The sequence below is a fragment of the Chroicocephalus ridibundus genome, chromosome 14, assembly GCF_963924245.1.
Source record: "Chroicocephalus ridibundus chromosome 14, bChrRid1.1, whole genome shotgun sequence".
In the NCBI taxonomy this organism is placed as follows: Eukaryota; Metazoa; Chordata; class Aves; order Charadriiformes; family Laridae; genus Chroicocephalus; species Chroicocephalus ridibundus.
This window is the reverse complement of record NC_086297.1, coordinates 7,627,838-7,649,144: the sequence shown is the minus strand read 5'-3', so window position 1 is coordinate 7,649,144 and position 21,307 is coordinate 7,627,838. Positions and strand designations below refer to the sequence as shown.

The 21,307-nt window shown below is 51.0% G+C and overlaps 4 protein-coding genes across 6 annotated transcripts; 2 read left to right on the top strand and 2 right to left on the bottom strand.

Moving 5' to 3' along the window:
• Nucleotides 1–229: 229 nt before the first annotated feature.
• LOC134523482 (uncharacterized) lies at nt 230–6,402 on the top strand. 2 transcript variants are annotated; one of them, XM_063352439.1, is made up of 5 exons: nt 230–360; nt 821–942; nt 2,965–3,063; nt 3,503–3,667; nt 4,992–5,896. In XM_063352439.1, exons 1-5 carry the CDS (start codon nt 282–284, stop codon nt 5,136–5,138), a joined length of 612 nt encoding a protein of 203 aa, XP_063208509.1. In that variant the 5' UTR covers nt 230–281; the 3' UTR covers nt 5,139–5,896. The 2 variants fall into 2 exon arrangements, with proteins under 2 accessions (XP_063208509.1, XP_063208507.1); XM_063352437.1 differs by having other exon boundaries at nt 246–360; nt 734–942; nt 4,992–6,402.
• A 352-nt stretch (nt 6,403–6,754) lies between these two features.
• On the bottom strand, nt 6,755–10,059 carry MRPL27 (mitochondrial ribosomal protein L27). Its single transcript, XM_063352440.1, has 4 exons — nt 9,997–10,059; nt 8,236–8,358; nt 7,418–7,485; nt 6,755–6,961 (listed from the first exon to the last, which is right to left on the bottom strand). The coding sequence occupies exons 1-4, from the start codon at nt 10,016–10,018 to the stop codon at nt 6,755–6,757; spliced, it is 420 nt and encodes a 139-aa protein (XP_063208510.1). The 5' UTR covers nt 10,019–10,059.
• A 145-nt stretch (nt 10,060–10,204) lies between these two features.
• Nucleotides 10,205–14,671, top strand: EME1 (essential meiotic structure-specific endonuclease 1). The gene is made up of 8 exons (XM_063352260.1): nt 10,205–10,919; nt 11,002–11,129; nt 11,313–11,405; nt 11,680–11,801; nt 12,040–12,175; nt 12,738–12,853; nt 13,709–13,898; nt 14,271–14,671. Exons 1-8 carry the CDS (start codon nt 10,208–10,210, stop codon nt 14,445–14,447), a joined length of 1,674 nt encoding a protein of 557 aa, XP_063208330.1. The 5' UTR covers nt 10,205–10,207; the 3' UTR covers nt 14,448–14,671.
• A 1,742-nt stretch (nt 14,672–16,413) lies between these two features.
• Nucleotides 16,414–20,831, bottom strand: LRRC59 (leucine rich repeat containing 59). Of its 2 annotated transcripts, XM_063352262.1 has the most exons (8): nt 20,514–20,831; nt 20,064–20,123; nt 19,403–19,561; nt 19,172–19,279; nt 18,983–19,087; nt 18,340–18,412; nt 17,706–17,879; nt 16,414–17,172 (listed from the first exon to the last, which is right to left on the bottom strand). In XM_063352262.1, the coding sequence occupies exons 1-8, from the start codon at nt 20,616–20,618 to the stop codon at nt 16,928–16,930; spliced, it is 1,029 nt and encodes a 342-aa protein (XP_063208332.1). In that variant the 5' UTR covers nt 20,619–20,831; the 3' UTR covers nt 16,414–16,927. The 2 variants fall into 2 exon arrangements, with proteins under 2 accessions (XP_063208332.1, XP_063208331.1); XM_063352261.1 differs by lacking the exon at nt 19,172–19,279 and having other exon boundaries at nt 16,422–17,172; nt 20,514–20,796.
• Nucleotides 20,832–21,307: the final 476 nt, after the last annotated feature.

Sequence of the window (21,307 nt, the reverse complement as noted above, 5' to 3'; positions counted from 1 at the left end):
CGCGCTGGTTCTCCAGCCCTGTAGGTACCTCCCGATCGGATTACTAATTACTAACGTTAATTAGCTAACGAACGGGCACCTCCTGCTGCCTGCAGGGCCGGAAGAGAGGGCGAGGGCTGGATCGGGACCGCTCGCCGCGGCAAGCGCCGGGAGGGGCGGGGCCTCGACGGGAGGGGCGTGGCCAGACGCACGGTACCGTGCGTCTGGCCACGCCCCTCCCGTCGAGGCCCCGCCCCTCCCGGCGCTTGCCGCGGCGGGTCCGGGGCTGCCGGTGTCCGGCGATGGCTCAGCCCAGCGAGGCCTCGGCCCACACGGCGGCCGCCATGGACAGCAACGTCCTGGCCATCGTCATCGCGGCGAGTGAGTGGCGAGCGGGGGCGGGATCAGCCTCCGCCGTTGCCATCCCGGGGGGTGGTTCGGGGGAAGCGGTCGTTGCGGCCCCCGCTGCTGCTCCGGGTCCCCCGGAGGGAAAGGGATGGTGGTGCCGGGTTGGGTTCCGCCGAGCCGAGCGTGGGCTGGGTGGGAGCCGCGGGTTCCTGGGGGGAGGGCACCAGGAGCAGGGTCCCCGCGGGGGCCGGTCCCCGCTGCGGCGGTCCGGGACGGGGCTGAGCCCCTCCGCCTCTGCGCCTTGTCCCCGGTCTCGTTGGGAGTGAGAAATGCCGGGCACAACAGGGCTTTTTGTGTCCCCGGGGCGGGCAGCAGGTGAAATCGGCTTTTCTGAGTTTTTTCCGAGCTGCTCTTTGCTGTGACACCCGGAGGGCGAAGCGGGGAGGCCCCTTCGGCCACCGGCTCATTCTCCTCTTCTCCCGACCCCTGGCAGCCGTGTCCACCTCCGTCTTCATCGTGGCCATCCTCATCCTGCTGCTGCTCCTCTACCACCGGGACCCCATGTGCTGCCAGTTCCTCTGCTCCTGCCGCTTCTTCCAGACGCCCAGCCAGTATGTGAGTGTCCTCCCTCTCCTCCTCCTCCTCCTCCTCCTGCCCGCGGGTCCCCCGCTGCCCCCCGAGCCCCTGTTCCCTTGCTCTGGGGGGGTCTGCAGGGCTGCATCGCCAGGTTCCGCTCCTGCCGCCTGGCCGGGTTCGCTGGTGGACGTGGGACTCCCGAGCAGAGCCAGGCTCTGCCTCCTCCTTATTCCCACTCTACCCTCCTTATTCCCACTCTACCCTCCTTATTCCCACATCCACCCAGCCCTGCCTGGCTGTGCCTTTGGGGGTAATATCCACCAGGCCCGGCGTTGGCAGGTTCCCCAGCTGCCCACGCAGCTCAGGAGGGGTGTCCTCCCCTCCAGCACGGCCATCTGTGGGGTCTGTTTTATAGGGAAGGGGCCCAGCGGGGAAGGGGGCTGGAAGCTGAGGGCAAAGGCAGACAATGCCGCTGGCATCCCCGGCCACTGGCTCTCTTGTTCACCGCTCCTGGGCGCGGAGCAGCGAGACACAAAGCCCTTTTGCTTGCAGCTGTAATTTCCTGGGGTTGGCTTTTTAAGTGGGGAAACTGGTGATGGAAAAAGAGCAGCGTGTTCAGCCAGCGCCGCCTTTGTGGCGGCGGCTGCCTGGGGAAAGCTGGGCTTCCAAAGGCTGCTCAGGGGAGGGCTGCGGGTGCTCCTGCAGGGTCCCTGGGAGAAGAGGGGACGTCCAGCCTCGGCTAGCAGGGGACGGAGAGACTTGTGCCATGAAAGGCAAATTTAACAGTCCAGCACAGGCTGGGAAGTCCCCAGCAGAAGTCACGGTGGGAATGGGCTGCGCTGCTGGTGTCCCCTGCCTGCTTGGCTGCATCCGAGCCTTTCCTCCCCTCTTCCTCTCCCATTCCCTGTCCATGGCTGCGTTGGGGAGAGGGCTGGGACGCTCAGGAGCACTCCTCGCCCTGCAGAGCCTCTCCCGGGGCTGTGCGGGATGCGCCGTGAGCTCCAGAGCCTTCGTTGTGCCTGGACTCTCGGGTGGGTGGTTCCAGGAGAAGGCATCTTGCCTTTAGCAAAGGGCTGTGTGGACAGATGGATGTGGATGATGAACTATATATGGAAAGGGAACGTATATAGGATGTATTTCCATCAGTGAAGCGGTTGCAGTGGTGTGAGGCAGCTTTCGAGCAGGTGCAGTTGCACTGGTTGTGCTGGTCTTGCTAATTGGTTATTAAAACAAATAGTTGCACCCCCAGCCAGCCGGGTTTCCCGCAGCTTCTGTAATTGCGCCGTAGGGCCGAGACAAACGGTTCCTCGGTTGCCAAGACCAAAAGTAAGTCTGTCACTTGTAGTTCCCCCTGCGAATCCCTGGTTGCTCTGGGAATCTCTGGGCTGTTTTCTGCTGGCAGAGCTGGGGCTTTTCTGAGAGCGAGGAATGGGGGTCACGGCTCGAGTCCTGGGGGGCTGCTCCCCACGAGAGGGATCTCTGCTGTTGCCCAGCACCTTGACGGAGAATCGAGTTGAACTGGAGCAAGGCTGCTCGGGAGCAGAACAGCTATTGCTCTGCACATTTGCTTGCTACGTTATCCTGAAATGACTGCCGGGGTAGATAAGCATTGACAAATCCTGTAACCCCGAGCACATGACAGAGCTCTTACCTACGCTAGCGGAAAAGTTGGGTTGGTTTTTTTGTTGTCCCCCAAGGAGAGATGGTTCTGCTGTGTCTGAATGAAACTGGGACTGGGCTGCCGTCCCTCCGGCTGCGCTGCGGTGCCAGCTGGCTCCGGCTCTTTGTGCAGGCCCCGCACTGCCCGGTGGGGATGCGCCCGAGCTGTCGGTGTTGGTAGATGGCCGGGCAGAGGTTGGCCACCAGCGGCAAGAGCCGTGTGAGCCAGATGGGCAGAGGTGTAGCGTCTCTCCCCGCTGCCCGGCGTCCCGCTTCCCAGGCTGTGCCGTGTCAGCTGGCTGAGCCCTGCTCGCTGCCAGGCGGGATGTGGGGGATTTCGGCTTTGATGTGAGGGATTTTGGCTTTGCTCACATCCTCCTCCTTGCTGACCCCTCCTTACAGGACTGTCCCCCGCCTTACTTCAGCAGCAGCCAGCGGCTGGTGGGTCCCCACAGCGGAGCATCCCGGCTGGAGAGCGCTGCCGAGAACCCCGGTGTGCAGGTGACGGCTGGGTCCCTGGTGGGAGCTGGGAGGGGGAAACGGTAGCGAAGATCCTGATGATTTTTGGGAACGGACTGTGATCATGGGGACCTGGGGCGCTCCTGGGGCAGAGGGAGAAGGTGTGGGACAGCAGGAGCCACTGTAGGAAGTGCTGCCTGTATGTAAAAACCTGCAGGGGGGGCCAGGGATGCTGCAGGGGACACCGTGGTGTCCTGAGGTGTGTGGGCATGAAGTGCCAGGCACATCCCCCGGGGGATCTTGCAAAGGAGGTTGTGGTGTAATTACCTCCCGGGAGGGAGGATTCCCTCTCTCAGGGTTCAAGGAAGGGCACCCACAACTTTGAATCCTGAAGTAACTTGAGGTGGCACCAGGCCATGAACTTCCAGCAAAGGGAGCCGCCGCCATGCTGACCTTTCTCTTCTGGGCCGGGCATTTCCAGGGAGACGAGCTGTTCTGCGTCGGACCCCCCAGCAGCTACCAGCTCCCTTCCTGGGAGCAGCCCCGCTTGCCGAGCTATGAGAGCGTGCGGAAGAAAGATCGCCAGCGGGAAATCCATCAGATGATCGCCGAGAGGTTCGGGCTGTGGGCAGAGCCTTCCCTGGAGGTGAGCTCTCCCTCCCCTGCAGAAGGGTGCTGGCGGAGGTGCGGGGCTGGGGGCAATCTCCCCTCCGGTCTGTATCTGGGTCTTGCTTCAGCAATTTGCAGTAGCTAAGGACTCTGTTCTCTGCGATTGCCTTTCTCTGATAGCCTTTATCTCTGGGAAGGGCACAAAGTGTTCCACGAGGCTCCTTTGGTGTACATCTGTGCTGGTTAATGATCCATCTCTGCCGCGGGGGGGTGCGTTTGCAGAAATGCCGGTGCCAGGAGGCAGGGCAGAGCTGCTGATGAAAGGGCAGGAGGCCTTTTGGATCATCACCTTGGTACGAGCCCAAGCTGGGAATGTTATTTTTAGATCTGTAGGGCTTCCACGGTTTCTTGCTGCCTTCTCCCTGCAGGACACCTCTGGGAGGTCCCTCGCTATTACCTTGAAGCGTTTGTGGCTTATTTATGAGCAGGAGGCTTTGCCTGTTATGACACTTAAGATTTGCACTCCCGCAAAAGAATAGAGAAAAGCGAGCGCGTCTGCCAAGTAGGTCCTGCAGCAGCGGCCCAAGAGACTCCTGTTGAACAGAGACCTCATTGACTAAAGCAGACCAGAAACATTCGAAACCCTGAGTAGAGCACGAAAGGTTCACCCATTTACCTGGAGTTTGGGCTCTTAAAGCGGCACCATAAAGTTTGGCAGAGTCGGCGCTTGCCGCTCGGTGTTTGGAGCTGTAATTAACAATACCTGCCCTGAAACCAGAGCGCCGAGGGCACAGGAGAGTAAGGTCCCAAGGACAGGTTGTTGAGGAACTGCAATGGGAGCTCTTCCACAACATCCCACTCCTCTCACTCGTTATGGGGACAAAGCTCTGCCAAAATAAACGTAACGCCAGCCCAGAGGTTCCTCTCTGCTGCTGTGCTTGCTAACAAAACCTGGGTGGACAGCCTGGTGTGAAGGTGCTTCCACAAATCCCAGTAATTGATCCTTGGTCAAAGGAAAGCAAACAGCCGTCGCGTTTTAAGAAAAATCAAGTCTTTTCTGGTCTTGTGATAAGTCCTCAAAGGGGGACAGGGAAGAGCAGGAACCTGGCACAGCGTGTGCGGGGGGAGTGGGGGGAACGTGCCTCTCCAGCGGATTCCTGCCCTGCCGCGTTGCAAAGCGCTGCTCAGCACTCATTTTCCAGGTGTTCATCTAGCCAGCAGCTCGCTGCTCTGAGCCCTGCCGGAATTTAATTTCAGGCTGGTGGTGGTTGTGAGCCTTGTCATCCACTCTGTAAGAAGAGGTGGGATAATCTCCCAGTTATTTCTGATCAGCTGTAACGCTCTTCCTCTCTCCTCAATAGATGCCACCTCCCTACGAGCATGCTCTGAGGCATCCTCCAGCTTTCTCAGGAACAGTCATAAGCTCGGAGAGCTTGGACCGACGTGGTGTGCCGGACCCTTTCCAGGCCCCTCTGGGCTACCAAACTCAGCGAAACACAGACGTGTAAAGGCTTTGGCCTCCGCGTACTGCTTCTCCCTGCGGTGTCAGCGACAGAAGTGCCTGTGACATCATTCTCGTCCGCAGGGAGCAGCTGGACTTCAGACCTCCACCCAGATTCGCCATCAGCCGAGACACAGGCAAGTCAGACCCTGCCGGCGGAGACATCCCTGCGTCAGCACCAGGACAACCACAGAGCCGCTGCCAGGGATGTCCGCTGGCTCTTCTCTGGCAAACGTACTGGTACCAAAGGCGACAGACCGGCTGCTGGCTGCTACACAGGGGACAAAGCCAAGGTGAAGGTCTGCTGCGGCAGAGCTCCTCCAGGCAGCTGGCCTGTCATACTTCCAAGGCAAGCACTGCCCGGCGTGCCAAGGATCAGACCTCAGACAGTGGTCGTCGTGTGCTACTTCGCTTATTTCTTAGGTTATAAAACCTTTTACTTTATGGGTGTATCAGATCCCAGGTGGGAATCCTCACCTGTGAGGAGCAGAATGAACCTTGCGTCGGAGCATCGCTCTGTGCTCTCACAGCAACAGTCCTCTGGGACCGAGAGCAATTTTAGATGGACTTCAGCTAATGACTGGGAGAGTGTCCAGGGGTTGTCACCTGCTGTACCAACCACCGAGGTGAACCCTGTGACTGGGAAAGGACAGGAGAAGCATGGACAAAATAGCTGGTGGTCTCCATGAAGAACATAAAGCAAAGACACATGTGGCTGGCCCCGTTTACCTAGTTGTCTTCTGCAGAGCAGACAATCTCATAATGTCAACACTGGTGTCCTTACACCACCGATTTTGATAACGTGTTTTCTACTGCAGAGCCAATGTTTCAAATTGTTTACAAACCTGTAGATAAAATGAGATCAGTTTGGCCACAGGGCATTCGGGCTCCTTTCTTTCGAGCAATGTAAGCTCAAAAATGTCACGGAATGACTTGGGGAAGACAAAAGGATAAGTTTTCTGAATTATGGCTTTATGATACACCTGCAGCTGCTGAGCTCCAAATACCACCTCAGACCTCTGCGTCTTACCACGCACTCTAAAACTAGTCATGAGTTCGCTTTATGAGTGTGAACTTGCCTCACGTGGCTAGTAAATGGAACACTTTCAGATATTTCAGATATTTGAGTTAATCATTGAGGTGAGTTAGATAGAAGGAAAAATCTAGCTTCCTGAGATGCAGTTAGGTGCAAGCGGAAAAGTATCCGTCCTCTTCTGCAGTACAAATATAACAGTAATGTCTAAAAATGAGTAAAAATAGCTAGAGGGAATTATTAGTGGGACAAGTACTGACATAAGAGTGATTGCAGAGAGAACACATCCAGTGGTACAGCCGAACAGCTTCTCCAGAGGAAGGCAGCTCGATACTAAATGAACATCAGTAACACATTTTATGAACAGTCAAGACCTTTGGCAGCCCCACAACATTTATTAAACACTTTTACAAATGCCAGCAGGTGATCCCAGTGCCTGAACACTGACCACATGTGCTTTAGGAGCAGGAAAACATAGTCCTAGACTGGTATCTTCAGAGCTAGAATATTCCTGTCCTTGGATGCCGGTCCAGCGGGAGTGGTCTGTCCCAGCCGCTCCTTCCCATCTGTCCCTACATGACGCAGGAGGCTCAGAGCATGGTGACCAGTTTAAAGCTTCCTACTTCTGTGGTAGGGACAATATTGATAAAGGTTTTATAAAGGATTGCTCCTTTGGGTAGACGACAGATCACTTCCCTGCTCTCGCTGCTGCGGGGCGGAGGTATGTAGACCTCTTTGGTGTACCTCACGATCCCATCCTCCAGGGCATAGAGTGTCTTGTTACGGCCCATGCCCACCTGGAGGAGGATGAGAAGTGTTAGAAAGGAAAGGCTGGAGGCCCACCACTAAAGCAGATCTAAGCATTGGTCTGCCTCATTTGATATCCTGGCTTCAACAGCATCTGTTGCTTTGTATTTTAAAATAAAACCACACTGTTTGCTTTCAGCAATCAGTGTGCAGTGGTGCTCATTACGAGGGAGGAGATACGGATTCCACCCTGAAGCACAAGCACCCAGTTAGGTTACAGAAGTGTTTGGGGATATCCGTAACTTTCAGTCCTTTCCTCAGTCACATGTGACTCTGAGCAGGCTCTGTGACTACGAAATATCAGGTAATGAAACCCAATTTCAGGATTGTCTAGAATATAGGGAAGAACATTAAAAACAAGCTTGATAGAGAGGAGGCACTGAGTGTAGGACTGTTGCAGGCAGCCGTCCTCTCGGAACCAAGGAAGAGATGGAAAACCAACTTACATGAGCCCCCGGATGCCAGCGTATCAACCGCTGCGTAGCCAAAATGTTGCCTGCGTGGACAAATGCACCTGAAACAGAGTGACAGAGTCAGACTGCAGAGAAATGGAGCCCCCTGAAGCCCTGGCAGAACACAAATGGTTCCAGGACTTACAAAACCCCAGCTTTCTGTGGGAATTTTCTAAGGAAAAATTACTTCAAATGTTAAAAGCATCCAAACAAAAATGCTATTAACAGGAAATAAAGGGCAATTCATATACAATGACAAAAAACAATTCTAGTCTTTGAAAAGATTACTTCTATGGTACAAGGCATTTTCTGGTTGCTGAACGCATTTGTTTTATTGCCTTTTACATTGATATGTTTCCATCAGCAAAGCTAATAATTATTAAGCACTCAGCTGCAAGAATCTGTACTTTGGCATCTGCTAAGCCTCATAATTCCCGCCTTTGTAAACATCCAAAATGCACAACTTTTCAACACAGCGTGGGGGGAAGTGCACTTACATTATGAGGTGTCCCACAGCGTACCCTCCTCCCAGGTGCTCCAGAGAGGCAAAGTTAGAGTCAAAGTACGTTTTCTGTATGCAATTTCAGCTGGCCGCTCGCGGGCCCATCTGGGAGGGAGGCTGACTCACCCTGCCCTCCCACCAGCTACATTTGATCACAAGGTTTCACTGAACCTCCCCTTTCCTTTCTCTTGGAAGAGCACCTTGGCCACCTCTTACTGAAATACTCAACAACTAATAGCGGTAACCAGGAGAGAAGCTGTGAAGAACCCAATGAAATACAAATTAAGACCCAGCAGATACTCAGACCTACCTTCTACTTTTTTGAATCCATACCGCTTCCCAGGGCTGCGGCCACCTAAATTTTTTGAGCTGCCCCCAGTTTTCTTAGAAGCACATCTGACAGCAACCAGGCTTATTTGGGGAGTAGTTAGAACTAGGTTGGGAGCAAGGAAAAAAACACATTACTTCAAGATAAATCATAATTAGACCACCACAACCTAAGTCCCCTGCAAAGAGGCCACATCTCAAGTGCTGTTGCTGCCCAGGGAGGAATAAAACTCTCAGCAATGATGTTAAAGGACGTGCCCAAATTCCTGTTTCAGCAAGGCCTTGTAAAACGAGATACAGACACTACTAGTTGCTGTGGATTTGCCTTACATTGCTTTGAGAAAAGACAAGTTGTGATTTCTGTTTCAGTTTCCCCTTCAATCAAATGGCATTTACTTACACAGTAATATTTTGAAATCTTACAAATGAGAAGACTCCAGTTCAGGACAATATATAAGCATATATAGAATTACTATACTGAACATACTAATTGAAGCATTTTGTGCAAATCTTTGAGTTACCATCAGGACAAGTCAAGGAAAAAAAACTCAGTTGTTAAGGACGCTGATTGTCTCTGGAACACAAAATAATATTCACACCACAAACCTCTTTCTTAAACAAACAAGACACTGGCAGAAAACACACCGATTTTCTTATCGAGAAAGCTGACCCTCTAGTGAACTTTTATCTTAAAAATTAATTGAGGTATAATTAGTTCTTTTTAAAAACCTGTTCAGTACCTCCTTTCACGCAGCTAGCAGGCAGGTTAGCATGAAAGAGCGGCTATCATAACACTCTTATTCTGAGTAAAACCACTGGGTTAATTTAATCTTAATTAAATTATCATATATACTCAGTGACCTAGAAATATTGTTGAGAAAAGGGAAATTACTTTTCAAAGAGCCATTAATTCCAGGAGCTTACCCATTAAGTAAAAGAAAGGCTCTGAGACTTGACAAACTACAGGGAAGCAGGCAAAGATGAACAAGAGTTACAGTTTCACATACACAAATTCTTTGAAGTTATAGTCCAATTAACTTTTATAAAAAACCCAAAAACTTCAACAGGGTGATTCCAGGGTTACGTTTGGTGTTGTGTGAAAGAAGCTTGCTAACAAAAAAAATGAACCTCAAAGCATCAGACACGCAGGGAAAAGTGCTTATCTAGAGAAGACCAAGAGTTTGTAACTTGATTGAAATCACAACGGCAATCAGTGGAAAAACTTCACTATTCTGACATCCCACCAGAGGATATTTCCCCCTGTAACGCTTCTAGATTTAAAAAAGGGATTTTCAAAGCCCCCTGACTATGGCACCACGCAAGAAGAGAGCGGCACCCCTTGCTGTTTGGTCTCTACCTAGCACACATGAATACTGTTTTTTCCACAGATGATTTTTTCACCTTGAGGGCAGTCAAGCAGCAGCACATAGAGGTGCGCACTCCCCATCCCCGGGGGTTTTTCGAGTCCAGGAAAGACGAAGCCCTCAGCACCTCGGCCCTACCTAGGAGCTGACCCTACTCGCAGCAAGGTGAATTATAAACCACCTGAGGCCCCTTCCCTCACGATGCGGTAGGGCCTGAAACCCTCCCATTTCACCGCAGCACCGCCTGAGGTAAAAGCGAAGGCCTCGACCACCGAGCTACCGGCACTGATCTCCCCTGGGGCACCTAAATTCTCCAGCCAGACCTTCCCCACACCCCGCGGAGGCGTGAAGCCAGAGGCGGTTGTAACCCCCCCACTCACACAGCCGCCGCAGCGCCGCCATTTTCTCTAGCGCCTCTTCCGGTGGGAGGGCGGGGGCGCTGCGCGCGCGGGCGGCGGCGATTGGTCCGAACGCGCGCGGGCGCGTTCGTTCGGACCAACCGCCGCCGCCCGCGCGCGCCCTCCGACCAATCGCCTCAGCGAGCGCCGGTCCCGCCCCCTTCCTTCAGGCTTTACCTCAGAGGGAAGCGCGATGGCGGAGAGCGGGCTGAGATCTGAGGGGAGCGATGAGGAGGAGCTGCCGACCTTAGCTTCCCTGATGCAGCCCTCGCTACTGCCCGGCGGGTTGGGCCATCAGCGGTCCCCGTCTCCCGCCGCCGAGCGGCAGAGGGCGACAGGGGTGGTTGTGGTGGTGAGCAGTGGGGATGAGGAGGAGGAGGAGGATGAAGAAGAAGAGGAGGAAGAGGAGGAGGAGGTGGTGATGGAGGTCGCCCCTCTCCCCGAGAGGATCAAGAGAAGGGCTTTGGAGCCCCCCCACCCGGGCGGTGGGGATGCAGCAGGGGGAGCTGGCCTTTGGGCAAGCGGTGGCCTGTTGGCACCTGGTAGTGGAGGGCTTCAGGTGTTGTCTGGAGATCTGTCTTGTGGCAGCCAAAAAGGCACACATGGTGCTGAGAGGCCCTCCTTGTGCCCACTGCCCGCCTCTCAGTCTGAGTCTGTAGACCAGCCTAGTGCGCCCCTGGCAAGCGGAGCAAGCCCAGAAACATCCCCCCCTCCCAAGAAGTCAAAATATACTCAGAAGGAAAGGGAGGCAATCTCCCAGGCTGCATGGCAGAGGAGGAAGGAACGAGAAGCACGGAGGAGGGAGCAGGAGCAAGAAAAAGAGAGGAAGAGGGCCCTTGCCAAGATGCTGAAGGCTCAGCGACCAGGGGAGTGCCAGAAATACATAACAGTGGTGCTAGATCCAGGTACTTGTCTTCACAGCCTGTGTCAGCCTTATATTGACTGTCAGCTTTTGCTGTGGAGGCCTGACCCTTGCACTGGTTTCAGTTCTCTTACAGGTAGAAGGTGGTAGACAGATCCTTAGTGCTTTGCAGGCTGCGAATTATTCCTGTGTGGTTGAGAGTCAGGCTGTTCCCTGCAGCATCACCTGGAGGCGAAAGACTGTGTCGTGTCAGGTGTGCAAACAAAATCTCTATGTTCTTGCCCTTTTCTTCCTGTTCTTTGCTCTCATTAGTAATTCTGTTCAGCAACACAAGTAAACACCCTCTAATGTTTCCCCTGCCTCAGAGGTCTGAGTGGGAGTTTGAGTGAGTGAATTATAAACAGACTGGTGGTCTGGCTGTTTGTTTTCTGGACAGGTGGAAGATGGAGATGAATGGACAGAAGAACCAAATGTCCTGGTTCTGCTTTGCTTGGAGGAGTTTTTGTCCATGGTTCACAACTACAAACAAGTGAGAATGCTGATGACTTTTGTGCTCTTGAACACGCCTTGCTGTAGGGGTGGTGTTTGTTGTTCCTTTTCACGGCAGGAATGTTTTGATGTGGGATGGAGCCATGGTCTCGGTAAGCCAGAAATCTGGTTTTGGAAGCCGTTAATGGATCAGAAACACCAGGGTTTTATAATACAAAGTTCTGACAAGCTTTCTTTCCTGGTTGCCATAGATTGGTGTGCTTGCACGTGTAACTCAGAATGGTTTAACTCCTTTTTTCCGTTGATCTTTGCAGGAGGCCAAGGGCTGTACAGCAGGACAGAAGGAGACCCTACAGGGCTATGTAGATCACGTGATGGAGAAGATGCCTGGGAAAATTCTGGCAATGACAGTAGTTGAAGTAGAAAATTATTTCAGGTTAAACTTTTTTTCCCTCCAAATTTTTCTGTGTTGTCTCTGGCCTTGAAAAATGCCATAGGTCTTTCCACTAATTCCTTCTAGCAAAGACTGGAGCATGAGGTATTCCCACCCAGAACTGCTCCACTGTTTGTAATACAGGAACAGAAGCAAAGTTCCATCCAGCTTGTCACCACACTGACTGATGGAAATACCTGGGGAAAAGCATGAACTCCTGGTCTTACTTTACTCTTCTTAGGTCTCGCACAGTTCAGTCAAAAAAGAGACCACAACAGGCAGCAGCGAGTGGAAACCAAGAAGAGGAACAGGGAAAACAGAGAAAAAAGAAAGTTAAAGATTCTGACCTGGAGATAACCAGAATGGATGTGGAAGAAGTGAGTACCTTTAAAACAGGCATGCAGCCATCGTCTATTTTTGTCTGTCATTGTTTGGACATTTGACCCAATCACACACTTTCTTGGATGGGGGATTCAGCCTTCGTTAGTCCGTATGTCTGTGGACAGAGCTCTTTGGGTTCCATTCCCCACTGCTCAGGTACATACCAGCTCTCCCACGGACTGAAGTGTCTCGTTCACCTTGATCCCCGGCAGTGAAATGTCAGTCTCCGCCAGCAGGCCATGAAGTGCAAGAGATGCTGGCGAAGCATGTCAGTGCTGCTCTAGGCTGGGTGACCCATGTGTAACGAGAGCTTGCTACTGTGGCAGCTGAAATGGCACTAAACTGATACTAACCAGCGGGAGACAGGCTGCCCCTAAATACTTCAGTGCCTTAAATGAACTGTTCCCAAAATGGGGAGAGAGTGGATGTTCTTGTCCTATAGTGAAGTGGTGTGCCCCCTTTTTTTTTTTTTTTTTTTTTTTTTTTTTTTCAGATGAGAGTGGGGTTTGATGTGAGAAGACTGATTGTTACATTTGTTGTTTCCAATGATGTTTACAGGCCTTGGTGGATCTGCAGATCTGCAAACAGGTTCAAGTCAGTTTTTTTGAGAGCTGGGAGGAGCTCGGAGAGTTTGCCACTATGTTCACAAAAGCTGTAGCTGAAGCACCATTCAAGTAAGTAAGCAGATGGGGTTTGGTCATGCCTTTGGACAGGCTGTACTTTCACGCTTACTGGGAGGGTGTAGCAGGTATGTGGCTGTATTTCCATACAACACAGTATAATGTTTTTTTAAAGGAGCAAGTGACACAGAGCAGCTGTTAATGCAGCTCCTTCAGCACAGGGTTACTTTGGGCAATGTCCTGCCTGGGGAGGTGTAAGCATAGACCCTGTTTTCACGTTGGAGTCTTGATATCAAGTAAAGCTCTTCTCAGTCTGATTTTAGGAATGGGAAGGGATTGCAAGTACGGTTGGGCTCTGACAGCACCAGCTTTTCTTCAGTGTGTAACCAAGAGAGACGGTACTGAGAATGAACCATTTAGCTGCTTCCATTGATAAGAAAGGACAGCAGCATGTTGCACAGTGATAGCTAAGAAAGCCACCTTGTGCAGTCTCATACAATCCTAGCCTTCCTGTCACAACGACTGCTGTATTTTACATCTCAGCCATGGGATGAGATGAGATGTCGTTAAAAATGACATGTAAAAGTGTTTTTTATGGTTGACAGTCAGAAAGTGAATTCTTGTTTACCACTTTGTATGTGTGTTGCCTTGTGTCAGGATTGCTCCCAAGTAGAGGATTGTTTCTTTTCCTTTTTCAGTAGGAAACTTGGCTTAAACAAGGAAATTGGTAATGCATGTAAAGCAAATAAGGTCAAATTTTTAGCATTTACTTCAATGCCAATGGTGTCTATAACAACATGGAATGAGGAATGTCTCCCTGTCTCTGGCTATGTGACAACAGATGCAGGAATAGGATTTTCTTCATAGCCTCATTGTCTCATTTGCTTTCCCATCCTTTGTTCTCCCTAGGCGAGAGCGAGAGAAGACGGGGTTCTCTTTCTACTTAGAGAAGGGGTGGTGTGGAGGGGTGAAGGTGGATCCTTCCGGAAAGGGTCTCTTGGAAGTTTGGAAGAGGCAAATACAACAATTTAACCGAGTCAGCCGTGAGATGGCTGAGGCTATTGTGTCTGCCTACCCTTCTCCTCAGCTTCTGAACCAGGTAAGGATGCCTTGGGAATACCGAGTACTGTGTGTAGACAGACAGCTAATGTAAGGAGTGGAGGAAATAATTTAATTGATATTAAATTTGACACAACAATTCTGTATGAGCTGTTTAGTAAGGCAGTGAAGGAACCGATTCCTTGGCACCCATTGCTTTGGATTTACAGAGCAGGCTACTGAAGGCACAGTATTGGTTCTGCATCAGCCTCTGAGCTCACAAATGAGATCTGGGGAGAGACCAGGTGAAAAATGAGCGTACATTGTGAAAGGGTGGAGCAGGCACAGGTGCACAGCTTTGATTATTTTTATTTTTTTTTTTGAGCAATGGATGCAAGTGGATGATATTATTGTTCCTTTGTGTTGCTTTTAGGCCTATAGCAGATGCTCCACAGAGCAGGAGCGGGAAAACATGCTGGCTGATATCCCTGTGCACCGTGGTGATGGTGTGACAGCCACGTCCCGGCGGATCGGACCAGAACTCTCCCGACGAATCTATCTGCAGATGACTTCCCACGATCCTGATCTCTATTTGGATTTTGCTGGGTAGCCCCAGGAGATGAGGATTTTACTGTTTACTTGGTTTAAGTATTCAGCTTCCTTCTGGGAAGAAGTGCTTAGATAAGAGTCATTGATTCTAGTTTAAAGACTTAAAATATATATTTAGACTTCGTTGTGGCAGAAGAAGGTTGGATAAAATTGCTGATCGTCTGGAGTTTACACAAGAAAGATGGTGAACATTTTCCAGAAGAGCATGAGTTGGACACGGCTTATGGTACTGATAGTTCCTTTTATTTGTCTTCCTAGAAAATAAATCATTTTGAATAATAATAATGATCTTTGCTTCTTAACATGCTGTCTTGAATATAGATTGGTATGTCATCTGTTGAAAGGAATACTTTGTACTGCTATCCTAAGCTCCAGCGTGAAAAATCCTAATGCTAAAGCAACGTGATGCTGCCCCCCCAGCACCTGCTCTAGTGAGGTGGAAGAACTTTACCTCACAAAATAGACTGTTTTCCGCTGTGGCAGATGGGAATGAGTAAGACTAATTTTCAGATATAAATTTAGACGGTCCTGATTCAGTCTCCAGACGGCTTAATCTATAGAAGGTCTTGAAATCTGATTATATGCATTGGAATTATGAGGTCTAAACAGTTGGCAGAAAAAGCTTTCTTTTAATTAGATTGGTGAACATGCTTGCCTGTCTACGAAGCCATTAGACTTGTGTGCACACAAGGACGGTCGAGGTCTTTCGCGACAGCAGCACTTAGTGAGATGGGTGCTGAGAGGGAACTAAACCGCATCCAGCGTGTGGGTGTTACTCTTCGGGGCTGTGTTGCCTTCAAGGAAAGCACCCACCCACTATGCTGGCTTCAGGCATTCAGCAGGGGCCTCTGCCGGGCCAGTGGCGTGCTCCTGACCTGAACTGATAAATCTTATTAGCCTGGCATTTGCAAACTTAAGCAGCACTCTCCTAGATGGCAAAGCAGCAGAGTCCTGCCAGACACTGGCAGGAAAGTCTGCAGACAGGAAATGTCACTTTGGATGTTGTTTGCCATGTTTCCGAATGTTTCTGGCTAGTAAGCAAGGACCTTTTAAAGAATGTGATTAGTTAGATACCAAAATAAAAGCATAAAGCTGTTTCAAGGAAGCTTAGAAAACATATATACTACTAAGCAAGAAACAGGCAGCCTTTCCTTCATCTGATATGCACGCTGTCAGTTTTTTCTGTGTGGTACTCAGGGAACCACAGTCTTATCATTAGATTACAAAAAGGTGAAGGCTACTGCTTCGATGATGACCTTGGTATGAAATGCTATAGATTATTTCCTCATGGCGTGGCTCTTATCAGCAGTAATCCCAGGTATTAGAAGAGAGGGAGCGATTCTGGTGACTATTGTGGGATGTCTCAGTGGAGTCTGTTGCATAGCTGTTCTCTAAAACCTGCACTTTGCAATATGTGTATGCTTCATTTTAGTACTCACAAAGCCCTTAAGGATATGACAAACTTCTGTTTGGTTTTCTCTCTAAGGAAATTATAAATAATTCACAGGCCTTTGCACAGGCGAGTTTTCTTCTCTAGGTGCAAACCGCCAAACCTCCCAGCCCTCCCAACAGCCCCAAGGCAAAGCCCTTCTCTGCCTGATGCTGCCACAGTGCCACCCAGTGCTGCCTGCCACCGCTGCAGCCAGCAGCCTGCAACAGGCTGTCAACTTGCCCGCTGTCACTGTCAGCTTGCCCGCTGTCTCTCCGTGGGTCTCAAACACCCCCCCCACCTTGTTGCAGGCACAAAACCAGCCTGCAAATGGGCCAGAAGCCCTTCCTAAGCGGTAACCACTTTGTTAGCACTAGCTGGTTAAAATTAACGTAGTCAGGAATCATTGCTGTATATACTCAGGAATAATTTTTGGCTGTTTCTAAAAGACCTAGTTAAAATTAGAATGGCATTAACAACATAAACATCCAGTTCAGACAAATTGCTGCGAAAACTGTTGTATTGAAAACTTTCAGCTCTTTTCAATAGTACATCAGCTTCTTTGCTCCAACATACGGATGCGCAGCCATCCTACACACTTGTAATTGGTCCTGGAGTAGGCCTTAATATATTATTCCCATACAGCCATATCACCAATTTTAGCACGAACAGAAATGAGGGCAAGGAATGGATATGTATTAAAAACCTTCTACCTCCAGGATAGAGCTACAGGTACCTAGATAATGCTAGTTTTTTTTCCACTCCTATAGATCGGCAGCTTTCTGTATCTCGCAATCTAGGTAAAATTCCCTTGGAGGTAAGAAGTGTTAACAAGTTTAGGCTAATGTGGGCAAATAATGGGAGTTACAGGCCAACTGCGAAACATGCACAGTAAAGATGATCTGAACAATAACTCTGCTCTGTGTGGAGTGGACCAGCAAACCAATGCTGACTGAGTAAAAGCAGTTTCATCAGAACACAATTCCATAGGAATTCTGGCTGCGTAGATGGTGGAGGGAGATGCTGACGAAGCAAGTGCCCATCCAGGACAATCACTGCTGCGAGTTCTGTTGTAGCATATTTTGCAGGGTTTTGTGGTTTTGCAGGGCGGCTAACACGTCCTCGTAGAGAGTGTTCACGCTGACGCAGAGAGGTTGACGTTGCAGCTCTGTCAGCTTGCAGGCAGCCAAAGTACAGAGGATGCAGAGGAGCACGAAGAGCAGGACCCGCAGCACCGACCGCGACCAGGAATGCTTGTGCCGGGGCGGCTGAGGGGGACGAGAACCGGAGGCGGGCTCTGTAACGAGGACATTTACAAGACAGAGAATGTGAGGAATTAATCAAATATCTTTAGCAGTCTATATACAGAAACAAGCTGCTGAGGTAAGCCACTTGAGCATGTGCTGTGGTTGTCTTTTGTCATGATTTTTCATTATTTAACTCTGGTTAATCAATAGATGCACAGGATCTACCTGTTCGGGATGAAAACTTTCACATTTAGTTTCATGGGCAGCAGTGAACGGGGTGTAAAGCACCTCTGTGTTGCACAAGGTCTGTTTTGCACACATAGTTCAGGACATTTAAAAAGAAATGAGTGGAGGGAAGTTTGCCTTGGGAAGAGCTGAAGAACTTTCTGAATCTTGTGGCTCAGCAGTTCATTGGAAACACAGACAAAGGGGAAAAGGGGCACAGCAGCTGAAGTCCTACAGGCTTCCCCCCCAACTCCCACCATCTCCCAGTACCTGAGCTGCATCAAAGCAAAAGCGGCAGCATCAAAATGTGATGGAGATGAAACCTGATGCAATCCCACCCAAAATGCATACTACTTACTTCTGGTCTGCACAGTTTCTTTTTTAGTTTTCTTTTCCATCTCCTGTTTTGCAGCTTTCTGAGCATCATACTCCCGTCTTCTGCGTTCCTTTTCTTCTGCCTTCTCTCGCTTCCTCACTTCCCTCTCTTGAGCCTCCTTTGCTCGCTGTTCTGCTTCACGCTTCTTCTCCATTTCTGGGAATTAACAGGAAGTTTTTTTCCTTTTATGTAAAGGGTTGTCATTGCCTCCTTCCTTATTACCTGCTATCTATCTGTTCCCACTTGGAATGAGGAAACAAATCAAATAATTATCCTCCTTTTTTATCTTTGTGTTTGCTTGTTTTTTTTAATATTACATACCTTGCATTTTGCTCCCTCGGAATTAGGCTTCCCTTAAAATAATCCTGTGTTCTTCTTGCATATCTTTTACAGGTAACCTATAGCGCATTCCGTCTAGAGATCTAACTGTTATTCAGGCAAGAAATTGCATGGTTATCCCTGGCTGTCTTTCTTCCTTCAGCCTTTCTACCCTACTATTCCCCGAGTCCCCAGGATTTTGAGAGTTATGAATAAGATGTCAATCAGTACGTTTGGGAGCGTAGAGAGATCAAGAACAGTCCTCACCAGAGAGCGCGCAAGGGCTCTTTGTGCTTACCCCGCTCTGCTTGGAGCTTCCGTTGCCGCTGTCGATCCTGCTCGGACTGGATGGCTTTCATGTGCTGCAGTACCTTCAAGGGCCAAGAAAACCACCTGAGGTCTCTGCAGAAGGCTTGTTGCACAGTCAGTTCAAAACAGAACTGCTGGGGACAGGCTGGGGCTGACCACCGACCCCTGCCTTACCCTCTGAAGAGAGCACACACCTCCCTGCATCAATCTTTGCCATTAACAAACAGATCTTTCCATTAGAAACCAAACCTGCCAAAGGGGTGCTCGCCAATACAGGGGATTACAGAACACGACTGTTTATGTGAGCCTACAGTTTGCCACAACTTCTCCCGGGATTTTTGTACTCTGGACTATAAGCCTAGAAATGGATTATTTTGTCTGATTATGCCTCCACTTTCTTGGCAATCAGCATTTTGTCCTCTCTTCACTCCCCTAGTGGAGGAGAATCCTACTCAGCCCAGTGTTTGCTCTCTACAGGCACAGCAGCGGTGAAGTCAGTGCAGTGAACCTGCGCCCCACTGGCTGAAGAAACTTCAGACTGCTGCAGCAGCTGCCCAGCTTGCTAAGCAAAAAGAACAGCCACCACCACCAAAGCAAAGTAAGGAAAAAAAGAATAAAAGCAGACTCCTTACCTTCACAGCAGCCTGTTTACACTGCTTCTCATCCAGACAGTCTCCTGCTACTTTAGCTAGCACAGGATCCAGGGGATTGTCCTTCAGATCCAGCCACTTCAGGTTCTGCAGAAAGGAAGGATAAAGGGCAGGCTGTAAGAATACAGTAGTCTTGCGATTGAGAGATCCAAAGCAGAAGCGAAGAACTACTGTGTTTTCACATGAATGAAACCGGTACGGAAGACAAGCAGAGAGCTTGGGCAGAGACGTTTTCAATGGATGTGAGAGAATTTCCACTGAGTTGCGGTGCAGAGCCAGCTGAATTTTGGAATGGGTAGTCAGCAGGATGGATGCTTCACTGGAGAAATCAACTTGAGAAGAATCACAAGACCCTGGGCTGCATCCCAAAGCTTTACGTAACTGCCCAGCACACAATTTTACCTTGAGCTGTGCAAAGCTGACTGGCAGGGTGACTAAACGGTTGTTCAGAAGGTCCAGGTGCTGCAGATTGACTAGGCGGCCAAAGTCCAAGGGCAGCTGTTGAAGACGATTTTTACTCAAATCCAGTTTCACCAGATGCAGCAAACTGCAGAAGTCTGACTAAAACACAAACACCCAGAAAAAGCTTGTCAGCACTTTTATGAAGGAACATCAGCGGGGAGCATGTGGAGATAGCCTGCGCCTTACGTAAGCCACAAATCCTTAACTTACTACAGAACTGTAGTGGAGAAAAATCACTCTCCTCCTTAGCCTCGGAAGAGAGAGGTAGAAAACGGGCAGGTAAGACAGCCAGGCTGACAAGGCAATGCGTGGCAGTACAGCTGAAACAAACCCCAGTCTCCACTGCTGATGAAACTGGTCAGTATTCACGTGGGGATCCTCTGGCAGGAAGAAGCTGCAATCTTCACACAGCACAAACCTCTTCTGCCTCAGCCAACCCCCCCACCAGCGCTGGCCCGGCCCTGACGGCAGAGCCATCCAGCCACCCCGGGAGGACAGGGCCAGTTCCAAACCCCAGGCTGAACCTCGGCTGAAGCACCACTTATCTTTCCTAAAAATTTCCCCGCGGACTCATCCCCACAAAGGCTCTCTAGCACCTTACCGGCAAGGAAATGAGGTTGTTACAGGACAAATCCAATATCGTAGCTTTTGGAAGAGCGGCCTGAAAGAGAAACAAAGCACTAAATCACCATGGTGGCACACCCCGACCCTTCTGACACGGGCTAGTTCTGCTTCGGCCTCCGCGGTTCCTCCCGCGTCCGTCTGTCCGTCCCCCCGCGGCTGCCTCCGAGGCCACGTCATATCTCGGCTGATTTTTGGGTCTAAAGGCAGCACTCTTCCTGAAATCGATGTGAACAGCGGCAGCTGCTCGGCCAACGCGGCACCAAACCCTCCTCTCCGCTCTTCCGAATACCCGCGGGCCGGCTCACAAACACCTCCGGCACATCTGGCTCCCCGGCACACATCTGGCTGTCCCTTCCCAGGGACCGGGCTGGCCGCGCCGGTCCCCAGGGCTGCGGCCCCGTCCCCGCCGGGCGGCCCGGTGGCTCACCAGCTCTCGGACCGGCACCTCGTTCAGGTCGCAGAGACTCAGATCCAGCTCGTTGCCGTCCAGCTTGTCCTTGAGGCTCGGTCCCTTCCCGCCGCCCCGCGACATGACCGCCGGGATCCTCCGAGACCGGGGAACGAGGAGGGGGGGATGCGGTACGGGGGCTGCTCGGCTCGGCCCCGCCACACGCTTCCGCGTCCACGTCCGCGCCGGGCCCGCCGTGGCGGACGAGGGCGCCCCCTGCCGGGCTGGAGCACAGCACAGCCCGCCGCGCCCGGGGGCACCGGCAGAGCTCGGAGCTACAGCCCCCTCCCCTCCCCGGGCTGGTTCAGCGTCTGGTCAGTGGCTGCGTGAAACCGCCCCATGGAGAGATGGGGGTCTCTCAGCCCGGCCCCGCGGGCGGGTGGGATTCATACCGTTTCACCGGTCACACACTGAAAAACCGGCCGTTTAATGACTCATAATCCCAAAACGGACACAGAAACCGAGTAATCTATACCTCGTTTTACAATGACAGACACTGCGACTTCAGTCTCTTGGCAGGCTCCGTGATCAAAGTGACGAATTCCCCTTTTTGCTGGGCTGTTACACCAAGATGTCTCTCCTCACAGGGGAAAATGTGCAATTAACGTTCCCACTTTGATCTGAAGGCTCCAGCGCTGCACGCGCAGTGTGCTCTTGTCTCAGCTGACCCGCTGTGGAGAAAGTCAGCGCAAGAGGAAAGGAGCCTGGGACAGAGCCGAGTTAATATCACCCAGTAACGGGATTACGGCGAAGGCTAACCTTGAATTTCCTGC